Source organism: Mesitornis unicolor, unplaced genomic scaffold (assembly GCF_000695765.1).
Source record: "Mesitornis unicolor isolate BGI_N332 unplaced genomic scaffold, ASM69576v1 scaffold1142, whole genome shotgun sequence".
In the NCBI taxonomy this organism is placed as follows: Eukaryota; Metazoa; Chordata; class Aves; order Mesitornithiformes; family Mesitornithidae; genus Mesitornis; species Mesitornis unicolor.
In genome coordinates, this window is record NW_010168253.1 from 46,386 (window position 1) to 65,086 (window position 18,701).

At 40.6% G+C, this 18,701-nt stretch overlaps 1 protein-coding gene across 1 annotated transcript in view; it reads left to right on the plus strand.

Annotated features, from left to right (window-relative positions):
* Positions 1-18,701, plus strand: part of MTCL1 (microtubule crosslinking factor 1) — a gene marked incomplete at its 5' end in the record, with an annotated part of 50,294 nt that overhangs the window by 13,709 nt on the left and 17,884 nt on the right. The window contains 4 exons of the mRNA XM_010178934.1: positions 2,405-2,497; positions 5,499-5,729; positions 7,365-7,553; positions 14,411-14,578. Coding sequence (XP_010177236.1) covers positions 2,405-2,497; positions 5,499-5,729; positions 7,365-7,553; positions 14,411-14,578 — 681 coding nt within the window. The remainder of the gene's footprint in view (positions 1-2,404; positions 2,498-5,498; positions 5,730-7,364; positions 7,554-14,410; positions 14,579-18,701) is intronic.

Below are 18,701 nucleotides of genomic sequence, written 5' to 3' on the forward strand. Positions count from 1 at the left end.
CGAAAATCTAGACTTCTATCAGTGCAAAGCCAAGTACCTGAACTGCATATACAAATATCACATGATACATTTCTGTACATTCCTCGTCCATGATCCAAATGCTTAGCAACAATATATTAGGCGCTTAAGCAGCTGTATCTCCCTTTATGTGAGCAGTACTAATCCCAATGCTTCTGATAGACTATTCTAGACTATAAAGAGACCTAAGGAAGGCAAAAGTGTGTGGCTCTGTGTTGATGCATTAACTGCTTTTCAATGCGTTTACTATACTGCTTATAAAAATACATTGTTCTTAAAGAGGCAAAGCAAATGTAAAAAATATTTGCACTGCCTAGTGTGCATGTAATAATCTGTCTGCCTTTAGGATGTATTTAATAGTAATTTCAACAGTTATCGCATAATCCCAGTGCCCAAGTTTCCTGAAACTTGGCTTTGCATGAGCTGCATGTTTATCAAAAAACTGCTTGAGTTTTATCATTTTCTTGCCCTAATTTGGCAGACATAAAGTGTTGTCATTATATATGTAACTATGTGATTTCAATTAATACTAGTCTAATGTAGAACAAATGATCTTTTAGCAAATCATTGTTCAGTGGAAAACACAAGTGTGAAGTAAATAGTGAAAAGTTCAAACCTCACCTTTCTGGTAACTTTTGCTGGTCTGATCCAGCCTCCAGTTATTTCTGAGGAAAGTAAGTTTTCCTTTATTGGATGAGAAACTTGAACTGATACACCTGCGCATAACCATCTCATGTTTACAAACAATTGTGCAAAACTGGCAAATTCCATTGCAAACAATTCCTTCCAAATTATTTGTGAGACTGAATTTTGGCCTTGTGCAATACAAAATGTCTGCAGACACCTTAAGGCCTAAAGTGGAATCAATAAGGCAGCTAATGTGCTCTTGATCTCGCTATGTGTATCTTTCAGAGGGCTGGAAGTGTCTCTTCCTCAGGTATAAAACAGACTTGCACAGGTCAATAAGTGAATCAAGTAAAGGAACTGATAGGACCCGGGAAGTACATGCAAGGTGATTTTTGGTGTTCCATGGATGATGGTCCTGTGGGTGGTATATGGGATACTTCCATCTGCCTTACCTCCTTTTCGCTAGTGGAGAAGAGCATCTGTTCCAGTGACAAATTCTTTCAGAATAACCAAAAGTGTCCCAGCAAGGGCTGCCTCAGCCTGAACAGCCTCAGCAGCTGGTTTTGCTCTGAGGAAGCAGGAGGAGTGCTCAGGGAGAGGAGATGGGTGCCGGGGCTGTTGCTGGGGGGAAATTGCAACACAGCCCCCGAGAGTGGTCCCACGACCTGTGTTATATCATTGCAGCTGCTGAGGTTGGAGCATGCTGGACATCAGCCAGCAAAGAATTTGGGATTACACGCTGAAGCCTGAAGTGACCCCTTCTTTAAATGCATCTTTTCTCTAGGAAGTAGGAGTTTGGCACCGTTTTCTGCGGTCACACATGTGAAGAGGACAGCGTCTCCGAGCATCAACTTTGTACAGATAAATGAGTTTTAGCTCCAATGTGAGAGACAAACTGAAGGGCATAGAAAGTTCTTACAGGAATATAAGTGCCACAAGATTAATTAACATAGTATAAATAATGAGGTCTGTGACTCTGCCTTTGTGGCTCTTTATTTTTGAATTAAGTAACTTTCAGAAGTAAAGTGGATGAGATGCCAATCTTAATGAGAATGTAAAATTGAAAGTATTAAGGTTAAAATAGTGTTGGAGCTGAAGGGGGAGATACTTAAGCATTTTGGTCAGACCTCAGGCTCACACAGCGTACATCGCTACATTTGTGGAGTAATTATTTTGAGTATAAATCACAAAACGAAGTTGACTTGTGCGGAGAGCTGTTCTATATCTGCAGAAAGGGACCTTATATGCTTAGTTGGTTTAATAAGTGCTATCCCATTGACTGCCTAATCAGAAGTGCTGCAAATGAATAAATAATTAGATTCAACATATGTGCATTAGATGCATCTTCTGCAGCAATGTCAAAATTTTATAACATTTATTATCGTAGAAAAATACACCAAGAAATATGGAATACCTTAAATCTGGCAAACATCATTGATGGTGCACTGTCTCAGCTACTCAAGTGTAGTCACAGAGCAGAGTCCTGAGGAGAATATCCAACATCTAACATCAGCATCCCAGCTTTAGTTTTCAGAAGAAGCCACACAGGAAATTCCCACACGTATTTAGGTCATTGCTATTTATTTGCACACTGTGCTTTGGTTTTAACTGTTGGTAACTGTGAGTTGTGCAGATGTCTGTCCTGCAGTTCTTTCCCTTTTTCCTTTTTTTTTTTTACACCATGGAGACACATTTTCTGCTAAACCTATCCCTTTGTCCTGCTGATTGGCTCAGGGATTCCCATGTTTTACCTGTACAGAATGTATCGATACAGGAGCTTCAGGCTCAGCTTGAGCAGGAGACGAGACTTCACCGAGAGGAACAAGAAAAGTTTACAGAAAGGATCATCCAGGTAAATAAGAAACCTGCCTGTTGGGAGAGATGATGCGTGACCATAACGTGTGGCATGGACCTTGTTTGTCAGGACCATGGGAAATTGTGTCCTCATGGCTGTCCCTGTCTGAGCTCATCTGAGTAAATGAAGAATCTGGAAGTTGGGAAAATGTAAACTCAAGCCTACTTTACTATTTTGAATCTCACTTCTCTGCTTGGTGGAAAGAAGTTTTGTCCTCCCCGTGCAGGGGAAGTTGAGGTAGAGAGATGTGAAGTACTCCATAGAAAATTATATCAGCCCATTCAGCTCTCCGTGAGCTAGGGAAGGGTGCATTTGATGTCTGGGAGCAGTTTGGCTCTATGCCTTATCTGACCCCTCCTAGCCCAAAGAAAACCCAACATTTAATTCAGAAGCACTGTTACATAGAATCATAGAATCACAGAATGGTTTGAGTTGGAAGGGACCTTAAAGCTCATCCAGTCCAACCCTTGCCATGGGCAGGGCCACCTCCAACTAGACCAAGATCCCCAAAGCCCTGTCCAGCCTGGCTTTGAACAGATCCAGGGAGGGGCCATCCACAACTTCCCTGGGCAACCTGTGCCAGTGTCTTACCACCCTCACAGTAAAGAATTTCTTCCTAATATCTATTCTAAATCTACCCTCTTCCAGTTTAAATTAGGACTTCTTTATATTTCTCAGTACTCCATGCTTCCAACCCTCTTATTCGTAACTGGTGAATAAATCATGTTTTGTTACATGGGCTCCCCTGCTCTTTTGAAGGCTGGAACATATTAGTCAATCATTCTGTGATTGCTAGCTCCTGGAGTGAAAAAAATCCGTTGATAATTTTTGTAGGCTGTTTGGCTCTTAACTGAAGTTTTCTTCTAAAATTTACTTCATAGAGTAAATTCAGCGTAATTGTTGCATAGTGTAACATTTGTCCTTGTGCCAGCTAATCTCACTGTGCACAAGTGGTATCTCTCCACTTTTTCATAAGTAGCTTTAATTTCCATTTGATCTCCATAGGAGCTTTCTCAGGGAGGCTTTTGAAGGCAACGAGTAAATTGATTTCCTTCCTAGTTGCATTGGCCATGAAAGCTTTTTGGAAGCTATGTCTTCCTCTTAAAGTTCTTTTATTCTGCAATAGCTATCCATTGAAAAAGCAGAAAAGCTACCTCCATCAGGGTCTTCTGCAAGAATTTGTGACCTGGAAGACTTAGATCATAACAGCTTGTAAAAACAATGGAAAATGCAGCAAAATCAAACCTAGCTATTCATGTTGACAGCCAGTAGAAATAGAAGAACAAAAGCATCTTCTGGATTCTTCATTTTTTCCAGATCATGCCCATCCTGTTGATATTGTTCCTTTTTTATCATCTTCTGGGATTTCTGGTGGAAATGACTCAGACCTTTGCTGTATTTAACCATAACTTCATTTTGTGGAAGAACCTGCATAAGCACAAAATCTATTTGTTTCTCCCTGTAAAAATTAGATTTAAAAGAACCCCCTTTTATTAAAAGTTGTGTGTATGCTTTTTGGACTATTATAGCAATTTTGTTCCAGACTGCTTTAAGCTGCATTTTTAAACCCATTTAACCTAGTCACTACTGTAAATAGTTTTAATTTGATCAGGAACTTTTTATGGCACAGTAGCAAAGATGCTGAAAATTTTACATTATGCCAGATTATGCCACATTATGATGTGCTCATCATTTAAAGGACAGGAAAGTCCTTAGTAAATGATATAGTATGGACCAGTAGCCTGTGTCAGAAGCGTCTGAATGTTGTCGTGAAAATCAAGCGTGTATTTCTTAGCAGTATTAATTGCTAGGGGCTCCATGCTCCTGAAGAAGACTCTCTGAGGTATTCTTCATTCCTGTGTGCATGTTGTTCGTCGCAGGATATGTTCTTATGGTTTAAATCATTGTGATCATTAGTGGCCTGTGACTTTCACAGGTTTCATCTATGGAGGTGGTCAGCAAAGGGAAAGCTGTTGTGACGCAGAATGGGAAATAGTAGAAACTGGTATCTCTAAGCAGTGGCTCATTTTCCATCAGCCTTTTCTTGATGAATGTGAACCACAGCTTGGAGTGGAGACACAATCTCATCCACATAGAATATGAGATGCTGTACAGCTAACTGGTACATGTGCTATTGAGTGCAGGTCATGCCATGGTTTGATTTTGACATATTGAGAAAGAAGTTACATTTAAGGAATAATGTGTCAGGTGGGCTTGTGTTGAAACAGATGTAATTATATGCGTGGTCCAAAGAATGAGCTTTTCTTGGTGCTTCTAGTAGTGCAGCTGAGACTTGGTGAATGCAGAGTTGCAGCCTACTGCTGTCTCTTCAGTTCCTGCATGTGTCCCTGGTCCGGTCATATCAGAATGAGAAACCATTAATTGTGAGTCATTCAGACACCTCTGAGTATGGACTGTGAGAAGTGAGGGACCAGTAGTCGTATCTGAGATACTGGATGTGGTTCCTTGGGAAATGTCCTTCCAGAAGGAGAGAGAGACATTGCCACAGAGGAAATGATGAGCTGGTGACTGGGTAGGGAAGAAGCAAGGATAATATTCCAGGTTGTCTGAAGGGCAGATGTGGTCCCACCTTGTAGGAATGGCTGCAACTGTATTTAGTAGATGTGTAATGTGCAGCAGTGTGGGACGATGGGTGTGCTGGGAACACACTGCAGAGATAGAGTCAAGAGAGGTTGGAAAACATCAGTGGTATAAAAAGTGTAAGCAGCAGCAAGGGTCTCATGCATCTTTAAAGTAAATGAACTGTCCACTTCCACAGCAGGTTACTTGGATACGGTTATCTAAGCTTGTCAGCTGCTATTCTCTGATTCCCTCAACAGTCATAACTGCTGAGGAACTTCTTGAGCCAAACTCAATAGCTACTCAGTACTGATAAAAACTAGAGATTTCAGTTTGTCTCACTTGCAAAAAAGTACAAGTCCGGGAGACTGCCCCAGAACACTACCCCATTGACATGGTGTATGTCATTCCATTAAAGCTGGAGGAGGAGCACATGCAGACCCTGCGAAGGAAAGACTTGGAAGTGCAGAGCTTGACTTTGCAGAACAAACTGGAGGAGAAGACCTGGAGCCAGGAGAAAAATCTGCTGCATCAAGAACTCAGGCATTTCAAGCAGGACACCTTTCTCCTGTATGTCAAACTGAAGTGGCTGCTGAAACATTGGCGGCAAGGCAAGCGAATGGAGGAGGAAAGGGAGGACACCTTGGAGGTAACTGTCCTACCTTATTAACCTAATGAAATTGCAAGCAGTGGGGGTACGAGGGTGTCCCTTCTTTAAGTGTAGACTGTAAATATGATGTGGCATCAGCAACTTCATAATTACACATAGATTTAAAGGAGATTCAAATTAAACATGAAGGTTTTTTTTAAGTTGGCTTGTGCTAAAGTATATTCTGCATGATGTATTACAGATCACCCATCTTCAAATCTAAACCCTGAAATAGTACAAACATGCGGTCAGGAAAAATTGTCTCATAGTAAATTAAAATTTTATTAGGTATCAAAGATATGACTCCTGAATAATTTTTGGAAAGAACAATACACTAGCGAGCTGATGGAGTCAAATCTATTTAGATGGGTTGAGAGCTGTCGTTTTTCTCATCGTGTGCATAGTGTGTTCCTTACAAAGTCTTCAGCAATACAGGTGGAGGGAAGCTCTGTTTTTGTGTTGGCAGGAGAATTATACAGCTTCTTGTGAGAGCTTACAGTGAATCATTCTTGTTTGTTCCTCTTCCCCATACACACGTCTATCACCGTCAGCAGCAGCACACCAGTAGTCATCATGGTGATTTTCCAAGCAGCAGCTAAATTAAGATCAGGAATTTCAGAAGTACATAACAACCTGGAATCCCCAGGCTGACACATCTCAGTAGAGATGTGACTGCCAGCCCACATGCACTATGAAGAAAGGTGTTGCTATATTGTGTTGCATTGCACAGAGAGAATTACCATTTGCTTTTGAAATTTTATCTTAAGAAAAATTAAGTAGAAAAAGGTACTTGCCCATTTGGACATTTTATTCCAATTTCTTGAGAAGAATAGATTTATTTTTCAGGTTCACTCAATTTCAAAACCATTTGCTAAGGCAATTAAGTAATTTTTCTCAGTATTTCTGATACTTACGTGCCTAGTGTTTTTCAGTATTTGCTGCATCTGGCAGTACAGGTAACCTTTCAGGTCTGGTAGGAGTATGCTTAAGTTGAATACTCTAATGTTTTGTATTATTAGATAAAGGGTGGATGAACAACTTCACCTTCATCTGCTGTGGTCATATGAGTCAGAAACAAGAGATAAGTAGCTATTTAGAAATAATTTGGTTCTGCTTTACTTCAGCAGTACTAATTTGCTGCTATGTAAACTAGCTCATCTTCTAATATCAAAATAGTTTTCATTTTTTCAGTGTTTGGATTTTTTGACTGGTTAATTTACAGTCAGTCCACCTCCAGTCATTACTGGAGTCATATGTTTTGCTAACACATTAGAGAGGAATAAAGTGCTAGATTTGGATACTTCCTGATCTCCTTATCTTAAGCAGACAATACACTAGTGTCTGGTATGGTTTTTCATTAAAGCGTGATGGATTATATCCATCATGCTGCATTATAGTTGTACACTCAGCTGTGTAGATCTCCTGTTTTGCAGGCCTTCATAGTGTTGTGTTCACATTGCTACATGTCATATATCACCCAAAGATTATTTCCTGTAGCCTACAGAATAGAGGTCAATAAATCCCACCACAGAGATGCAGGAGAAGATAGTTCCTTCCCTTAACCCTTCAACAGATTTCTGCCCTCCAAGGTAAATGGCAAAGTAGTGTTGATGTGTCCCTTCTCTTGCATTTTAGATGGAGCAACCTGAGGCCCTCACAGACTTTGGCATTCAGTCACAGCAGAAGGCAGATGATGGAGAGCGAGAGGAGGAGGAAGAGGATGTCGTGTTTGCACTGACAGATTTCTCCCAGCGTCCCACCATGGAGAGCACTGAACATGGACCACAGCTGCAGACTGCAGAATTACTGCAGCAGCAGAAGCAGGTACTATGCCATTTGTATATCATGCCCTGGTAGTGGAAGCTTTAGATTTTCCAGGGGTCTTCATTTTTTTTTGCTGCTGTGTTAAATCACCTAGAATCATACTTGTAACAGTACTTCTAGTTACACAGCAATTACAGTGGATTTCATCCATTATATTTATATTTAATCAAGAGCCACGTGGTTACTATCCTCCTGTTGGCAGATGCTATCAGTGAAAAGTCCTATTTCCTCTTGTGGCTGTTTGCCCAGAAACTTCTATCAGTATGTGATGGTTTGCAGAATTTACATGCTTCTCTTGCCTGAGCACATCTAGTGTATTCTGCTGTCAAGCTTTTAGCAAGAAGAGTTGATTTTATTTCCTTTAAATAATTTAAGAAACTAGCACATGTATTTAATGTTTCCCTTAGAGATGATGGGAAAAAAAGGCCAAAGTTCCTTCCTGTCACTGGCCTTGTTTTTAAATGCCTAAAAGCAAATCCTGCTGACTTTCACTGACATCTCCTGTGCCCTGCCTGTGTGTGTCAGAGCAAAAAAACTATCCTAGTTTTTTCCTTTGTGCATTTAATATTCCATCAGTCCTAACAGTAGTAACAGCAAACATTCAAAGGGAAGAGTCTTAGGGCTTCCCACAGATCTTCAGGGTCATCTTCTTACATTTTTAAAATGGAAAATGTTCAGATGAGAGCATCCTGTTACATGGAATTATTTGCAATCATGAGTAGGATGGAGCAAGAATTCTGTGTAAAACAAGAATTCAGTGAAAAAGGTCTTGAAGCTTTATGCCCCATCTCTATCTTTGCCCTTGCCTTGGGAGTCGACTCCAGAACAAGAGCTCTCAGACAAACAAGTACACTCCATGACCACATTACTTTACTGGACTCGCTGCAGGATCTGGGGTTGGTGTGTGTCTTTGCATTTCAGTTCTTTGCTTTGAATTCCCCAGACTCTCATGGCTATGTACAACCTGTTTACTTCTTATCGGTACGGTCTAATAGATAAACAGCAGGCAATAGCAAGTCACTTTCCTATAATAAGGTGCTGGGAGATGCACAGGCTGTCTTGCAACCAACCTCTCTAGTTCAAGATGTAACTTAAAGTTACAACTTCTGTTTGAATAAAAAGTAGCAGAGACCTGTGGTGTTTATGGTACTTCATATTCTGCTTTAAGTCTATATACTCTTTTGCTTTCCTTTTCCTTTTCCTAGTGGTAGCTGACAACTCCAATCTCTAGCTGTTATTTTCTGTGAAGCGTGCTACCAAGGTAGTATTCGTTTGATCAGTTTGGCATTTGGAAAGGTTCCAATGTTTCTGATCCTGTGGGAGCTCAGACATTGCTGATTTCGAGGACACACCTTGCCAGTCACCCAGGGCTATCACTGTCATCCCCTCAGCAAACTCTTCACTGGCAGAGGCTGAAGGTGGCCATGGAAGAGATGCTCCTGAGCACATCATTTAACTGCATTCTATCTGCAGACTGATTTAATCTAAAATGAGTAAAATAGATATAAACCAACATACTGTCTCAGTACAAACTGTGTCATGTACTAACTTTCCATAGAGATCTCTTAAAATGATCAAGAACATTCAAATAAATTATGTCCTCTTTGAAATAATCACTGCTTAGGCATTAATCTCAATTAAGGTGGCAGAAATGGGAAGTAAGATTGCTTATAATTCACTTTTATATACATTGCATGACGTTCAAATGCAGCAGTTCCAGCTAATCATGCTTAAAGAGATGACCCATAGGAACAGACCCCATCTCAATACCGCTCTTGGTATTGAATATTGCATGATATCCAAATGCACTCGTGAAGATAATAGTTTTTTGCCTTTCAACCAGGAAAAAAGTGTTATTTCAACACTGCAAGATTGAATGGTTTTGTTAAATATTTCTCATTTTAAGCACGATAACTTGTTTTGCCTGCTCGTGCCAGTGAATCTTCTAACAAGCACTATGTTTATTGACAGGCATGTAAAAAGTGTTTTCAGTACTACAGGCTTTTATTTGTCAGTGGTAACAAAGGATTATGATTATTCTCTGGCACAGAAATAGAAAGCCTTAGTGTAGGTTAATTCTGATGCTCTCATAGATTCAGGGCATCAGAACTGTCTTCTGGAGGACCATGACAGCACATATCCTGCACCCATCCTGCACTCTCCAGTCTCTGCCAGAGCCAAGTTCTGCCCTCACTTCCCTTGGTATCAGTTGCCCTGAATTGTCCTTCTCAGTATAGTGGATGGCTTGGCTCTGCAAGCCTCCTGCATGCTGGACCTTCACATTTTCACCAACCTAACAGACCCTGGTCCTTGCTCTACACACATTGCAGACTTTCATCCACAAACATCAGCTCCACTCATTTATATATGATCTCAAAACACATTAACTAAACAAAACTAGAGCAAGAAACCACTTTGCCTGTGTTGTCCCACCTTTAAAAGGTCTGAGATTATCAGCAGACCCAGAGCACGTCCCTCTTGAAGAGTTCTCTCAACAGCGCTCACCTCCCAAAATACCACTGACTAGTCAGGCTGCACTAAAAAGCACTCAGAGTTTTGGGGGTCTTCTGCAGTTTCCTTAAGCTCTCAGCTGGATATAAGCACTGTTTATATAGGGAATTTGGGGTGAGTGGTGAAGCCGAAAGTCTCCAAGGTTTGCACTTTGCTGGTTCTGTCTGGCAAGCTCTGAGATTAATTTCATCAGCATTTGTTTCGCATTAGGAAGGAAATCTTGTGATAGTCTAGGAGTGGCTGAGATAACTAGATCAGGGAAAAGAAAGGACTTACTGTAACTTGAAGTAACCCATATTTATTTTTAACATTTAATGTTAATATTTAATGACTTGTATTTTCAGCCTGCACTCTTTGCTGCTGACTTTCTCACCCTGCCTGGAAAGTGGAATTATTTTGAGAAAATGAGGCCTTCATTTCAACTAGCAGCCTCTAATTTTAAATTATTGCGATTTGAGGTACTCGACTCACTGTAAAGTACACATCTCACTGGTCTGGGATATTTATCTGGCCAGTGTGTGGAGGGTTGAAGGCACAGCAGAGGTTTATTGATGAGAGGCAGAGTAGATGGGGAGGAGCCAGTTCATATTTTCTTCATGGTGGTGTCCCTTGGCTACAGAAAGGGTCAGGAAAGGAACTGGCAAGGCTCAAGAGCCAAGTGGGAAGTCTGGTCCCGGGCAGGAGATAAGCAGGCAAGCCAGGCTGGTGACACAGTAAAGGCAGGCTTGCTGTAAGTCAGTGTTTCTATGTGTGTGGTAAGAGGAAGAGCTTTGGTTCAGTTGAGTAGAAAGGGTGAGATGCCTGTTGGATGCTGGAAGGTCAAGGGAGTAAGATGAAAAGACTATGCACATCTGTGGTCCAATGGAAAAAGCATTTAAAAACAATACACTTGTGTTGTTGCTGCGGGAGAGAAGGGGGCTTGTCAAGAGAATCCCCAGTAAGATGTTTTTTTGTTCATACAATATTTGTTTTCAAATCTTAGCTAAGAAAAAAGCCCTAAGGAATAGTAATTAAGACCTAAATGTACTATAATGATTTGTACCAAGATCCAGCTGCACTTTTTCCAGGGTCTGTGATTGGACAGTGGAAATGTACAGTTCTTGCTTAGGCTTCTGACCTTGTGTTTTTAATTGACTGCTCTACTAAACTGCTTGTAGTACCAGACTGGGGCTAAAGTCTTCAGTGAAATTATCAGAGAAAAATAAATTGTGTTTAAAAGCAGAACCAAGTTTCAAACAATTGCTCTGTTCCCATACTTCTCTAGATCTGGAAGCTCCCATCTCTGGAGTTGACTCTGCCTAGTAAAGACTCCAAAGTCCTGGAATTTAATTGAGGTTTAGTATGTTAAGTTTTTGCTTATTGTCAGCTGTTGTTACCTTTACGTATAAATCCAGAGTCGGGGATACAACAGGACTTGAAACAGCTTTTGTATTTCTCTTGTCTTAGATCAGCTGTGAATCAGTCCGATTCCTCCATACCCTAAATTCCGTTAACTGGAAAGGTACTAAAAAGCCATCTCCTTCCACGGGAGACTGTCCAGCCTTGCCCCATTTCTTCTGCCTGTACAGCATCCCTGGGAGAAATGGAAAGACTATAGTAGTTCTTACTGTGTATCTATGGGACTTATGCAGAGGCTGTTTGGCAGTTTTACCAGCAGAAACATAAAGCATGTCTAGATGTAAACATTGTATTTCAGAGCACATTGTCTCAAAAGCACTTTGTTCTCCAAAAACACTCCAGTTTGGTAAAACAGAAAAAATAATCCCACAGACCTCTCCAACTTCAGTGTAAATATTAAGTCATGCAAAAGAGACTTCTCTGCAGGAATTATAAGTATGTAACCAAAACTGGATTTATGTTGGCAAGGTAATTAAAATCCCAGCAAGCCAAGAGGGCACCTGGGGTTCTTGTCTCATAGTGACATTAGTGTAATGCCTTCAGAAATAAGACCTGCCCTCATCCCAGCAGGCTACAAACCTGCAATGAGGCTTTTTTGGCTCCTTTCTGTCCCAGTCCATCACTTCCTTCTTTGCAAACCTAATTTTACAGGACTCTAAAGCTATCAAATGTATGCACAGCAATGAGGGATGTAGCTTGATTTAGTGTTATTTGGCTTTATTTTTCTTCTGCCTCATTTTCCTCGTGGAGGCTTCAGACTACTTGGCCAGAGAAAGGTTTATGCAGCACACCAGAAAACACAGAATGTGGCTCTTGAATGAAAGCACTTCATAGACATTTGGGGTCAGGGTTTTCAAAGAGGATGAGGCCAGATTTTGATGCACTCAATACCCAGCATCTCCTGTTGTGACACTAAGGACAAATCTTCAAAAGAGCTCTTGTTCTGATTACTACACAAGGGGCTTGAGACATTTGGAGAATTTAGCCTTAATTGGGTATCAGAACAAAAATGCATGGTGGAAACATAAAATCTCATGACATATTGAAAAGTAGGTGATCTTATATGCATGATGGAGACTGCTGCTGTATAGTAGGAAACTGCTAATTGGCATTAAATGTTAATGGAATTAAATCTGCTTCTGTGGGTGAGTTTCTTATAAAACCCCATGTTGCATGTCATCACATTTCATTTGCCCAAACAGATTATAGGTCAGTCAACAAGCACCTGCAGTCATTTCCCTGCATCTAACATATTTTTGCTGGTGAACCAAATGGCTTGGAAAAAGTAGACCACTTTTTTTTTTTTAAAGAAAAAAGGCACCGTGGTATGTCTGATCAGTGATTACAGAAGTGGGTGAGGTGAGTTCAGTGATGCCAAAAATCTGATGAGCATATGAAATCAGCTTAGTTGTCTGCATAAAATTTTATATGTATAGTCATTGAAAAGAAGCACATGAAAATTATTTCAATTTTTGCGTACATCTCTTTACTTGACTTGTCTACAAAGAAGTCCTCGTGTAGGTACTTCATAAAACACCAGATAAGGAGAATTGTAGGAAGCCTCTACTAGGGAAAACAAATAAAAAATAAAATGAGTTGGACTATCATGCAAGAATCAAGAATGCTAATTTGAGTTAGGCCTTCCTAAGGATGCTAATGCATTCATGAGAACCAGGTGTTTAAATGCTGAATTTGTTGAGGAAGTTTTCCCATTTTTCTGCTCATGCTGTGTTTGCTGATCAATTATAATTTCCTTAAAAGTCTTTTCTATTAAAAATAACTTGTCAGATATAATCTCTAGCTACAACCTGGTCTTTGAGAGACTCATTTGGAATATTTGATTTAAACTTTGGATAAATAAAGCATGTTACACATTTCTGTTTTCTACTTCAACGACTGCAAAAATCAGTGGATTAACCCTTGTTTTACTGATCCAGAATGAATCTTTGAAAAATGTTTTTCAATATTTAACATAAGAATTACAGGTTTTGGAAGCCTCCAGAGAAATTGCAGAATGTAAACACCAAAACTAAGAAAAAAATTATATATTTGAATAAATGTACGTGCTGTCTTTCAGTACTTGCCAAGATCAGATGTCAGCTCTGGGCTAGACTTTTAACTCCATTCTTGGCTCCTGGCTAGCACAAGAGCACAGACAACATTTTCAGTATGATCATGGCCTGCTTGGTATTTGTGAATTTGGTACCAAATGGGATGCTGCTTCAGAGCTAATCTGTGTGCAGCTGGCTGGGACTGAGGAGAAATGTGAAGTGCAAACTAATGAAACATCTCAGCAGAGGTACTCAGCTCAGAATTCCACTTTTTTTCCAAAGCAATTTTATCTGATAATACAAAAGCATTGAAAATTATTTCCTTTTCTTTGTATGTAGTTTACAAATATTTGAGGTTTGATGCTAAGCAATGACTGTATGAGATGTCCAGCTACCCAAAAACTTCAGGAATGATACTCTAGCTTTGGTTTAAGTGTTAAAAAATAAGTTATTACAGATGTCCTCAATCCAGGAAGATGTTTATTGCCTTTTTCAATGTGACTTAAATATATTCGGCTTTCATGGGTGCTTCAGGACTAGAGCTAAGAAGAAGTAGAATCATAGAATCGCAGAATCATAGAATCGTTTGGGTTGGAAAAGACCCTTAAGATCATTGAGTCCAACCATAAACCTAACACCGCCAAGTCCACCACAAAACTGTGTCCCTAAGTGCCACATCTGCACATCTTTTACATACCTCCAGGGATGGTGACTCCAACACTTCCCTGGGCAACCTGTAGACAGGCAAGGCATTGCTTTTCATAGTTTCCTCATGCAAAAGTTATCCCAGGCACTTTCTCTTCCGTGCAGTGGACATGCAGGCATTTTTCTCCCTCAAAATGAAGCTGTAGGCTAAAGCCATCCAATGACAGCATTTCTTCCCTTTTGTTGCTGCAGGCAGGTGAAAACCGGAAGCTGCTGAATGCTCTGAAGACTTTGCTGGATGACTTCCGCTCAGAGCTGCGGGATGAGGAGCGTGAGCGCCAGGGCCTCCAGCAGCAGTATGCCCTGCACAAGGCAGCCTGGGAGGTGGAAATGACTGAACTGAAGTGCCACATCGAGCAGGTAATGTCCCCTGCATCCAACAGCGGTGAAGAATGGCTGAGGTGCTTAATGAGACATGAAATCTATGAAAGCCAGAAAGGGACTATATTTATTCATTTTACCCTGGTGCCTGAAAGCCCCCCTGAAGCCTGAGCAATGCTTTGCTTTATGAGTTGTCTCTTGGATTCCAGTTGTCCCAGTACAAGTACTCATGTAGTAGGTACTACGGTGACATAGGTGAGGACAAAGGAACTGAACTTTGTCTTGCTGTATTTTCTCAGAATATTTGGCTGGTAACATGTCAGCTGTGATAATAAGGCATGTGGGTGTCTGTATTTATTGGCATTTATAGGAGAGAAAGTGTCTTGATGCTGCTGTGCTCACAATTATCTCGTCACTGTGCCTTGGCACTTATCAACTGCAGTATTTGATGCATAGGAGAAAAGAGTGATTCAGTAATACTGAAGTGGTAGATCAATATGTTTAATATTAAACTAGCTATTCAAAGTTATTGGTTAGTGATGGATGGTACCTCACTGAAGAGAGAGCTCTAGCTACCCATCATGGGATACTGTTAGAAGTATGTGTATAAAATCTGGTACCACATGCTTCAGTGTCGTGTATGACTGTTCACAGAAGATGTACTGTTTCTGAAGCAATAGGAAAACAAATCAGCAAAAAACTCACAAGGATTTATTTCCAAAGCTGACAGCACATTGAAGAGGGGATGGGTGGGAGAATTAATACATTCTGGTCTTGAGAAAAAAGGTTTGTAATTGTAGAGCTTTTCTACAGAAAAGTAATAAAAATATTCATTGCCAGGAGGGTGGTACATTTAGGAGGATTTACTGAACCTTGGAGTCTCACTCTGACACACAGAGCTGAGATGCAAGTGCTGCTTTTCCTGCCCAGGTGCTGCAGGATGCTTTCCCAGCATGAAGGTAGAAGCTTTCAATTTAGCAGGGTTTTCTCTTAGCAGATACAGATTCTCAGTTTAGCTGCTTCTTAGTGCACACACGTTTCCAGACAAGGGATCACTTGAAAAAGGAAACAAAATCAGTTCCCACTTTTGCTCCTCCAAAAATAAAACCTCAGTGACAGATTTACCTGAAACCCGAGATGGCAACAAAGAGCAAAACCTAGAGAAAGTTAGTCTGATAAGGAACTGCCAAGGTAGAGCTAGCATGCTTTGCCTTGGCATGGGCAATAAACTCCCAGGCTGCCACTTTGGCTGGTGTTTGGCACCAGGATGGTGCTGCCATTCCTACCCAGGGAGAAGACAGATTTGCATCCTTCCTTCTGGTGGCTTTATCAGGCTCTTTGCTACCTCCGCTGCTCCACTGGTAATAATATATAACATGGTAACTATTGAGCCACAGGGGTTACTTTTTACATTTTTTCTGGCAAATTAAAAAAATGGAACTGGTTAATATTTAAGACATAAAACCATAACCAATTCCCCAAACTACATTTATATTTCACAGTAAAAACAGGTCCCTAATGCAGTAGCAAAAAACTAGCACATAAATCGTTAGAATGTCAATCAGGATAGGGCAAACAATATGCGTGTCCCACTGAGGTCTGGTGTATGTGATCACAATTGCAAGGAGGCTATTAAAAATTAAATATAAAAAAATAAAAATTCTAATATAACAAGCCTGAAATACAAATAATATAAACATAAATTTGTCTCAAACTAATGTTAAGGATTCAAAATATGTGGTGCTTCTGTTACAGGCTCAATTTCAGGTTCAAAATGGGAGGAGCTAATGAAGAACATGTAAAATATCAACATTACGTATAGTCATATTAACATCTTTTGCTATACTTTGCCAACATCTGTCATGTCGATGTGGGTAGGAGAACCTCTCACGATGTCATTTGGTTGCTTTGCCTGGTAGTGATGAAGCAGCAGGCTGCACAGCACTCCCACCCTAAGGGGGGTATAAATCTGCCAAACTCTTGACAAGCCAATAGAGAATCAAGGCCTTTCTAGTCTCCACTGTTGTCTTCACTGCTACTGTTTTCTACTTTTTTTTTGTGAAGCAGTAGGTCAATTAACAAGAGCATTTGCCTCAAGAGAGTCAACTCCTAATTAATAGTCACTGGCAATGCTTTTTGCATTTAGATGCTTCAACTCTCTGTATAGAAAAGAAAGAAAAAAGGGAAGGAAAACAGTTATGATACAGAAGCACAGCATATCAGAGGTGACAATGTACTATTGCCTGCTGCTTTGGAGCTTTAGCACTGCATACATCGTTAAAAATAAAAGTCTTGGCTGTCAGAAATGCATGTACATCTTATTTGACAGAAGGATCCTTAGGCATTGTTTTTAAGACAAGAAATAATGAGACTGCTACCAAGTATGGGATTGTGAGTCAATAAGGATTCCTAGTAATTCTTAGCCTCCAGCTGGGCAAGTGAAAAACCTCAGTATTCAGGGAACTGGGAACTGAGATAGATTTAGATCTCAGATCACTGAACACCAGGAAACTATTCTGAAGGTGTATCATTGTATACTTGCCTTTGTTTTGAACTTATCTTTGTACTTATAGTCTTCCTGTATTCTTCTCAAATGGGGCAAGAGCCAGGGCTCTGGTGTGGGTGAACCCATAGTCCGGCACAGGATGACATGCAGTTGTGTCCAGGATAGCCTCTCGCACGTTGCTGCTGGTCCCACAAATTTATACTGCACAAATAGGATGAGTGTGAGAAAGATGGCGTCATGTCAACTTTTTTAAAATAGGATGCTGCTTTTTTATAATGAAATATTTTGGTTGTTTCATTGGTCATTCGAAAACAACTGGACTTTGGAAATTAGTGGTAGAGGACGCAGGTGTTTTAAGATCTCTCTGTCAATGCAAGTGTCTGTAACAGGATGTTCTCTGCAGCTCAGTACAATTTTAAATGACTCAAGCTATAACCTCTCTGCTATTTGCCTGGGGAGGCTGTTCCAGAGACAGTAAGACTCACTCCTGAATCCAGTCTGAACTTCCCCTCGCTCAGAAAGTTTGGGCTTATTTTCCACATAGGGCAATATGAAGGTGTTGTCCTTTCTTGCTAAAGCATCATGTTTCCCAGCAGACCTGCTGCCTCTCCTTTTTGAGGACAACTTTAACTTCAGAGATGGAAATGAATTCTTGCTGCTTTTCACTCCAGTTCACCTGCAGAGCCAGGGGATGGAGATGTATCCCATTCTGAGTCACTCACACACCTACTGAGTTGTCAACAAAAGGTCGGGCTTCAGGGATAAATTCTTCACTCACTTGAACTTAACAGAAAACTACTGAGCACCTTTTTCATTCTGACAATAGTCTAGCAGTGGCCCAGGTTGGGCAGAGAGGTTGTGCAATCCTTGTCCTTGGAGGTTTGTCAGGATCCAACTGAACAAAGTCCTGCACAACCTGATTCGATCTCAGAGCCAGGCCTGCTGGAGGCAGGAGGTTGGACTAGAGACTTCCTGACACTCCATTGAGCCTGCATTTTCCTATGGATGGGGCCAGCTTTTTGGATGTAATCAAGCTGATCCCTGAGCATGAAGTGAAGGAGAAGGGAGGGAAGGTAGCATCAGCCCTAAAAATCAGTTCAGACGCCAGAATCTGCAGAGATGGGTGAATGATCTTGATCCATCTCCTTCTGCTGCTAACACCCGGTTTTGTTGGAAGGTGTGAAGAGTTGTACAATAAGACCATTGCTGAGGGTTGTTCAGAGAAAGGTCTCTTCGGAAGATGAATGCACTGTCTTTAGGTTTCGGGTGCACTGAGTGAGAGCACAAAGGCAGAGCAGTGGCTGAGGACATTGCCCTGTTGATTGTCTTAGAGACAATTATGAGGTTGGAGTTTATCTCCATGTTTCATCCTTTGCTGGTACGCAGTCTCCCATTAAAAAGATCATAACTGATGCCTTAATAGCATGAGCAGATAGAGCTTGAGAAATTATTCACTATGGTTTTCACCATGTTGATTTTAAAACTTTTTTCAAGTTGAACATATTTGATAATTTATGGAGATCCTAAGAATCGCCATGATCTCAATATTGCCTTTGTGGTGCTAGGTCTTTAACTCAAATTCATTGTCAGACACAGGCTTTTACCACAGAAAGTTTAATGTCCTAATAATGTTTTCTTTTAATTCCAGCTGCAGGG